At 43.9% G+C, this 8,632-nt stretch overlaps 1 protein-coding gene across 1 annotated transcript in view; it reads left to right on the top strand.

The window, feature by feature from the left end:
- Window positions 1-894: 894 nt before the first annotated feature.
- The window catches only part of LOC117515503 (transmembrane protein FAM155A-like), a 113,084-nt gene continuing 105,346 nt past the window's right edge, over window positions 895-8,632 (top strand). Inside the window, exon 1 of the mRNA XM_034176084.1 lies at window positions 895-2,110. Within this exon, the coding sequence (XP_034031975.1) occupies window positions 1,421-2,110 (690 nt within the window). The 5' untranslated portion in view covers window positions 895-1,420. The remainder of the gene's footprint in view (window positions 2,111-8,632) is intronic.

Raw genomic sequence — 8,632 nt, 5'->3', positions numbered from 1 at the left:
AAACACAGGAAGCATTCAAGTCAAAGTAACAATAAAATGATTCTTATTACAAATGACAGAAAAAACAAGAATTGCAAAATACTGCATGCTGAGATGCAACAGAATATAAGAAGATTCAAATAAATGTTGACTATCTTCAACATTTAACATTTTTATTGTGTGATAAAACGTTTGTACAAATAGTACATAAAAGCACACATCAAACGTTAAAATCCATAATAATAATTAAAACCGTAGTAATACTAATTGCAAAATTAGTACATAAAACACACATCCAAAGTTAAAATAATAATAATAATAACAATAATTCAACAAAACTAGAGAATAAAAACTGTTTAGCCAGTTATTATTATTATTATTATTATTATTATTATTATTATTATTATTATTATTACTATTATTATTATTATTAATAATAATAATAATATGTCCGCTACCTTATTATTATTATTATTATTATTATTATTATTACTACAACTACTATTATTATTATTAATAATAATATAATAATAATAAGTCCGCTACCTTACTATTATTATTATTATTATTATTATTATTATTATTATTATTATTATTATTATTATTATTATTATTATTATTATTATTATTATTATTACCACTACTATAATATTTACTTATTTAGTCGTCTACCCATTTTCTTTTTTATCTAGAATTGTATCTTTTTTTCTTTTTTTGCGCGCTATCCTCGCTGATATTTCTATATGAGAAGACTGCAATGTTTGCACCTTGTATAAATTGACATGTATAAATTTTACAAATAAATCAACCATGACTTTGTTGACACGCAGCAGACGCGAGAGCAGCTTTATTCTGAAAGTTCGCCGGACGCGCTGTGTCTCGTTGTCGCCCCACTTCACGCGGCTTCCTGCGAACACGCACCGTCTCTGGCGAACATGGCGGCAACTTGACAAACGGCAGCGAGATGGAGACAGCGAGGGCTTGAAAAAGAGACGAGGTTTGAAGCTGCAGGCCGCTCCGTCGACATAAAGCCTCTCGGCTTCGCCATGTTGACACAGGATCGCGCGCTCGTCCCCGCACCACCGAGGCCGGGTGAAACGTAAAACCGTGTCCGTGTTTGTTTCCGAAAAACGGAGTCGAGGCTGCGCAGAGGAGCAGAGCGGCACGGCGCGGCACGGCCCGGCGCAGCGCGGCGTGCAGGGCGGCGGGAGAGCGGCTTCACCGGTCAGCCATGGAGGATGCGGCCCGCGGCTGCCCGCGCCTGATTCCCCACCGGGCCCGCGCGCATTTTCATGGGAATTAGCGCCAATCGCAAAGGCCAGCAGCCGGGAGGAAAACCCACCGCCCGACACCCGAGGGGAGGAGAACACGGAGCGGAACCCACGTCAATGACTGTTGCGGCAGAGAAGCCCCCACGGTGGAGTCGGCCGGTTCCCAAAATATGACCAGGGGTGCTGGGACGTGTTGGCAGCAAGAAGATGATGACGGCTTCCATATCTGGCTAGAGCCCCCCCGCGACGACCAAAAGCCATTCACCGACTCCGAGAGGGCGCAGAGATGGCGACTGTCCTTGGCATCCCTCTTGTTCCTCACCGTCCTCCTCTCTGATCACCTGTGGTTCTGCGCCGAAGCCAAACTGGCTCACACCCGGGACAAGTTCGCGTCCTCCCACCTGGTGTCCGCGCGGACCCACTCAGCGCGCGGCAGCCTCAGAGGAAACCCACACGCTCTTTTTCTAGGAAACTCCAGCAAACATTTGTGGCGCCTTCAAACTTGCCACCAGGATAGTTTGTCTCAGAACTGCTTCTCTTACGCGGATGCGGATCATCTGTGCGCGGGCCTCTCCGAGCGCGAGGGCACGCGGCCGGCTGTAAATATGAGCGATTTGTACCTCTCTTTTTGTAACTACTACTCCCTGCTGGATTTGTTCGAGGGTTCCCCAAATCCGGACAATTTGAACTGCGGCCTCGACGTGCTCGGCGACGGAGACACGATCCGGTGCAGCCAGTGCGTGCAGGCGTACCAGCGCTACGACCAGCACGCGCTGGAGAAATACCAGGACTTTGAGCTCCTCACGCTCAAATATGAGCCGGGTGCATACTCAGTGAGGACGTGCATGGAGCAGTGCAAGGTAGGCTGTGAGAGATGGGGATGGGGGTGGAGGGAGGGCGGGGGGAGGGGGGGTAGCTGATGGCCATCTGTTGATTAGAGCCGGATAGATGCCAGGTTTTGGTCCTCCTCCTCCTCCTCCTCTTCCTGCATCACCATGGAAACGGATGACAGATTCAAGGAGACTCCTCATGTTCATTCATCTCCTCATTGTGTCTTATGTAGAGATCTCGTTCCGCCGCTACATCGGGCTCCATTCACAACTGTTGGAATTGAGCTTTACTGCCTTGTAGCATTTTAATAAGGAGCAGCTGGAGGGCTACTGCCATATGCAAACAAACGTGGGAGCCAGTGTGCGTTGTCACACACCCGCCAGGTGTTCATCCCGGCCGCCCCACTCAATATCGAGAGCGGTTCATTAGAGTCGAGAGGTGGTTTCCTTGCCTAATGTGGCGGAAGGCTTTTCATTTGTGTTTGCTGTCAGAGCCTGCACGTAGGCCTCGTGTAAAGCCCCGCAGCTCGGCTTCAGCTCACATTGATTGTATGCGCTGGTCGACTGACATCAGCAACAGCTGCATTCAGCACTGACTACAGTTCCGCACAGTAACCAGGGAGGTGAAATGCTGCAAAAAAAGCAGCATTCTTCACAATGGAGAGATCAAATTCAACCAAGGAACTGTCTGTGGTGCTGACTAACCTGCAACAACCTGTTATCCAGTGCCATGCACAGGTCCATGTCAACACAGGAACTGTCTGTGGCACTAAAAAGCTGCAACAATCCTCCAGCACCATGCCCAGGTCCTTTTCAATGGAGGAACTGTCCATGGTGCTGTAATGCTGCAAAAGGAAAATAAAAAACACTCATAGTGGACTAAACAAATTCAACTCAAGAACTGTCTGTGGTGCTGAAAAACCTGCAATAAGCTGTTATTCAGTGCTGTGCACAGGTTCATGTCAACACAGGAACTGGCCCTGGTGCTGAAATGATGGAAAAACCTGCATTCTTCACAATGCACATCTTTGATTCAAGTCAGGAACTGTCTGTGGTGCTAAAAATTGCAGCAATCCACCATACAGCACCATGCACAGGTCCTTTTAGTGGAGGAGCTGTCTGTGTTGAAATGCTGCAAAAAACAGCTATCAGCACCATGCACAGGTCCTTTTAGTGGAGGAGCTCTCAGTCATGCACAAAAAGCTGCAAGAAGCAGTTATTCAGCACCATGTGCAGGTCCTTTTCAGCAGGGGAGCTGTCTGTGCTAAAATGTTGTAAAAACCCAACATTCATCACTAAGTAACTGTCTGTCGTTCTGAAAAAGCTGAAAAAAACCCCCACACACCACTCACAGGTGCTTTTGAAATGGAGGAGCTATCTGCGGCGCTGAAATGCTGCCAAATGCTGCATTCAGGTCCGTGGACACTTCCGGTCTCCGCAGGGAGAAGTGTCCACGATGCTGAATGGCTGCTTGCCGGCTCCATTCACAGAAGCCCTGGCCAATCCCAGATGGCCTCCATTCACCCCAAGCGGCAGCAGAGAAACAAACAAAACAGCAGCAGAGAAAAAAAAAAGCCAATCTGATTGAGACATCTGTGTGTGTGTGCACGCTGAAATCTAAAATGAATTTTAGAAAAGTGCAAAACATGTCGGCACACAAGCATGGCTGAAGTTTAAATTTAGGGTGGGTGGTTGTTTCCATGTGTGTTTGTGTGTTGCATTTTTCAAAGGCTCATAGTGTGTACCTTGTTATTTTAATGTGCCTTTTACATTTAAATATAGTTTTATGTTTGACAAACTCAAACTGCAACAATTCTGTGTGTGTGCACATAGAAACATCCCTGCTATAAGTAAAAAAAAAAAAAAGGCCTGAGTTGACTCGTTTTAGACATCGCTCAGAAAGTCCTGTGAGGAAAGCTGGTGGAAAAAGTTGGAGTTTTATGTAAAGTGCAAGTAAAAATGAAAGTAAAATGTGAACCTGGTTTTGGTGTTAATTTTTACTGAATTTACGAGGTCTATTAGATAATAATAATATAATAATGGTTTTCGGTGAAAAGTTTAACGGCTGATGAGAGATTATGGGGTGTTTCTGTCGCTGTAAGGACTTCCCACAGAGCGGGACGTCGTGCAGTGCTTCCAGGCGCCGTCGTCGGCCTGTTTCGACCTGAAAACATCCTAATTTAAGGCTTAATTCACCCAGGACGTCGTGAGAGAACAGAGAAGATTCAGAAGAGGCCGGCATGAGGACTTTATGCGGACATTCCACTGTTTAAGGACATTTTTTAATGAAAGACGTGCGCGCAAATTCGCCAAGTCGTTTCCGTGACGACTCGGCAAATCTGTGTGCGCTGCGACAGGAAAAACACCTCCGTGTTGAAAACCATTTGTAAAATTCAGGCGGCTTTTGATGGCTTTCAACAAGTGAGTAACTGAGAAATTGTTTAACAGCTTGGGCATGTTCCAACTTGCCCGTTAAGGTTTCCAACGGAGGTGTTTTTCCTGTCGCGACCCCCCGCGGTCGGTCCGGCCCGACATGCGACTCTGCCCGCACGTTCTTTCATTACAAAATGTCCGTTAACAATGGAATGTCCGAATATACTCCTCATGCCGACTTCTTCTGAAACTTCTCTGTTCTCTGACGACTTACTGGGTCAACAGAGCCTGAAATGTGGAAGTTTTCAACTTGAAACGGCGAGACGCTGCCGCCTCGAAGTTCAGATCGTAAGTAAGGACGGCCCACGGCGCCTGACGGCGACACTACCAGACCAAAATCTCTCATCAGCCGTTAAAATTTTTACCGAAAACCAGCTGAATTTATCGAATGGTGTCCACTCAGTTGTGCCTTACAGTTTTGAAAAAATTTTGATCAAACAAAGCAGCAGTCTCTGAGCCATTCCTAAACAATGAAAAAATCGACGAGAGGGTGGGCGACTCCTCACTCAAAGACTGCCCACAGGCGAATGACGTAACCGACAGGTGTGAAAAAACTCTCGCATGCCCACGAGGGTTCAAGCATGTCTGATGTAATCACACGTGATTCAAATCCATATGGTTTTTGAAAAAAATAATAAGGTCGGATACTTTTCTAATAGACCTCGTATACCATGATAGGGATCAGGCGTAATAGTATTAAATCACACATTGTGCTCATTTAACTCTCTACCTGTGTTATTTCTGCCAATGAATGAGCGAGACATTACAAATAGAGTGAGTGAGTACACAAAAAAATTCAAAACAGTTCAAATATACCAGCAGAGTATTATTTCCAATACAGCTAGAGTTAATTAATAATTAAAATAAACATTAATTGGAAAAGGCCTTTTTTAAAATTGCTAAATGAGTAGGTTTATTTGATTGTTTTTCTAAGTGAAATAAAACAGAATCTGATTTTACATTTCACATTTAATTTTAATAGAATTTTTTTTTTTTTTTTGGCCATTTGAAAGCAGGTAGCTCAGTGGTATATGAGCTGCATGACCAATTTCTAAACTGAGGTTTAAGCTGTCTGTGTCAGGTTTTATGCCTAATTTTGACAAGTTAACCAGGTAACTTACACTAAAGCTGGTCTCCCATTGCTGATTTCTGGTAATAAATTGGTTGCTATAGTGACAAAATAACAACACCAAAACAATTGGATATCCAATCAGTGCATAGCATAGCGTGCAACTGGTGCTCATAGTGGCATTGTAGAATGTTGCAACCAATTTTGAAAATCTTTTAATTATTGTGATGCTGTGACCCACAAAAGTGAATAACCGGATTGTAATTTGTGCAGATATATTAATATGCTTCTTTTTTGTTAATTTTAAACGCAGTTTTGGTTTTTATTTTGTTGCTGCATCTTGAATTAAATAGTTTCTGATTGAATGTGAATCCCGATGTACAGTCATTTTGACGCCAATTTAAAATTACAGGCTGAAATTAAAATATAATTTAGGTTGTTTCCTGTTTTGGGGCAAGGCAATTTCTTTGGCCTGAGCGGGCAGCGATTGTGCACGGTGGTTTGCAGTAGCTGTTGGGTATTTTCTCCTCCAAACATTTTTAAAACCTTTAACAAGACAAACAGAGTCAAGAAACACCAGTGAGACAGAAAATCAAATATTACGCGCGGAGTGCGGCCAGGCTGTACACCAAGGCTACACTTAAAGTCTGGCCTGCTTTTCCGCTCTTTTTATTAAGAGACGCCCTCATCACATAAACAAGAAACTTGTCCTAAGGGTGGGGGTAATGACGCAAGACAAGTTTCTTCCCATAACATAAACGCATACGTCAAGTGCAGCTGTAAGGAAGAACACTTCAGGTCAGCACATCTCGTTCGTCTGTTGCAGGTATCAGCTGTTCTGCATCTGCCTGAAGTGTCCTGTCTTCCACACTCCTTCACACTAAACACCACATCACAATAGTCAAAACGTTCTCTTGCTCCCAGTCGTTAGAGGCTGCGAAAACAAAGTTATGTTATAACAATAAGTACATCCAGTCCTTCATTCCCAGCTCAGATTGACCCCAGAGTGCTAAAACAAAATTGAATTCTCAGGATTGCATTAAGACAGGTGCAAAACAGCACATCTCCGTTCTCATGAGAAAGAAGACAAAGCTAAAACAAGGTTGAATAACACGTACGTTCTCAGGGTGAAGTGCAAAACAGCACAACACCGTTCTCATGAGAAAGAAGACAAAGCTAAACAAGGTTGAATAACACATACATTCTCAGGGTGAAGTGCAAAACAGCACAACACCGTTCTCATGAGAAAGAAGACAAATGTACAAACGTTTAACAGTGATAACATATATACAAAATCTTTAACATTCCCCTCCTGTTTATCGCCTGTTAAACATACAGTAGGCATCACTCAGCTTAGCACTTCTTTTTGAGATTTTCACTAAGAGGTTCATCATGGTATGTTTTCTCTATAGGCTTACACCCCAGAGGTGATGTCATCATTGTCACCATCATCGGTGTCTGGGTCATCATACTTCCATTGGTCTGGGTACAGGTCAGGAGAGCCATCGTCCTCCTTGTCGTCATCTGTCCCCAGAAGTGGATATGATGCTGGACCCCCTCCTGGTCCTGGACTTATTGCTGTGGTTATCATTCTATTTACAAGGCCTCGGAGACATGGAATACAACAACATCCACACAATGTTAGAATTGCAGCAAATACTGCTATAGACACTAATAGTGAAGAAATCAAAGACCTCCATTTTCCCATCCCTTCCAGCCACCAATCCCAGCCTTCGGTGTTTACTCCACTGTGCTCTTTCATCTTCCTGTTCAACGTTCTCAGCCCGTCAATGGCTTGAGTGAGACTGCCGTCTGCAGCTGTGTTGTTGGGAATGAATGTGCAGCATTGTTCTCCGAACATGGCACAAACACCTCCTTTCTCTGCCAACAACATATCCAGAGCAATGCGATTCTGGAAGGCCATAAGGGACGTGGCTTCTAACTGTGAATGGACAGCCTTAAATCCTTCCTCAGTCCAATTTCCTAATTTCTGTACATTGTAGTGGATGTAGTTTATTCTGTCCACGTTTTTATTAATGGAGCACCACCAACAGATGGAAGATTCGAATCCAGCTGCTATTTGATTAACCAGTTTATACTCGTCAGGCACTCCCCTGGGGACTCCTATTGCGTCAATATATGTTGGATTTCCCACTCCTTTCCAATCTCTTTTCACTCTATGTCTGGCTACGTCTTTCTGCCAATCTTCAGGAATAAGAGAGGCTGCATATGTCGTAACGTCTTCAGGGGTCATGGGTATGGCTTCAACTGGTAACAATAATGATATTAATGCACAATAACCTGACACATTTCGTGGCAGTCTGTCAAAGATTCTGTTATCCCCACACCACCACCATACGTCACTCCTCCCGACAGGTTTGAATGTGGGAGTACTATGGACCACATTCTTACACCAGGCGGTGTGGTTTAAGCTACCCAAAGTCTTACTTGTCCCTGTCAAGTGTACACATGTATGGTTAGCATGCCCAACTTTGCTTGAGAATAAAGGTTTAATCTTAGTCAATTTGGTCACTGGATAGATCTTGTCCCACTTAGAACATTTGTTGTTTGCCGCAATGTATGTCTGTGTCATAGCAGTCAGTAGACAGTCTTTGGGTAATGCTGCCGGTATTACCTGTAATATAGGTCTGGGTCCCATACACACAACACAGTCCTTCTTTGCTGCTAGTCCTGCTTGTTCTGCCATTAAAAGCCAATTGTTATTTTGTCCACTAATTCCTGTAGTTACTAGGAACCAGTCATCTGCCTTCACGTCTTTTGTGCCTTGTACAGACACCCCCTTTGCTTGTATGGGCACCCCCTTTGCTTGTATGGACACCCCCTTTGACGTACTTAAGTCGGTCAATATTGGTTGCTGTACTCTATCTGTTTCACAGAGGAAGAAATGGAAATACGGATCTTTTCCTTGTTTGTATACCCAAAGGAGGAACAACCAACAGTCTCCCTCTATATCAGGTGGGAATATGGTTCCTTTTTCTGTGGTATTCACCACTATAGACAGCTTATCATCTGTTTGATACATTTTGAGA

Source organism: Thalassophryne amazonica, chromosome 1 (assembly GCF_902500255.1).
Source record: "Thalassophryne amazonica chromosome 1, fThaAma1.1, whole genome shotgun sequence".
Taxonomy (NCBI): Eukaryota; Metazoa; Chordata; class Actinopteri; order Batrachoidiformes; family Batrachoididae; genus Thalassophryne; species Thalassophryne amazonica.
Note: the sequence above shows the minus strand (reverse complement) of the source record. Positions and strands in the feature narration are given on the sequence as shown.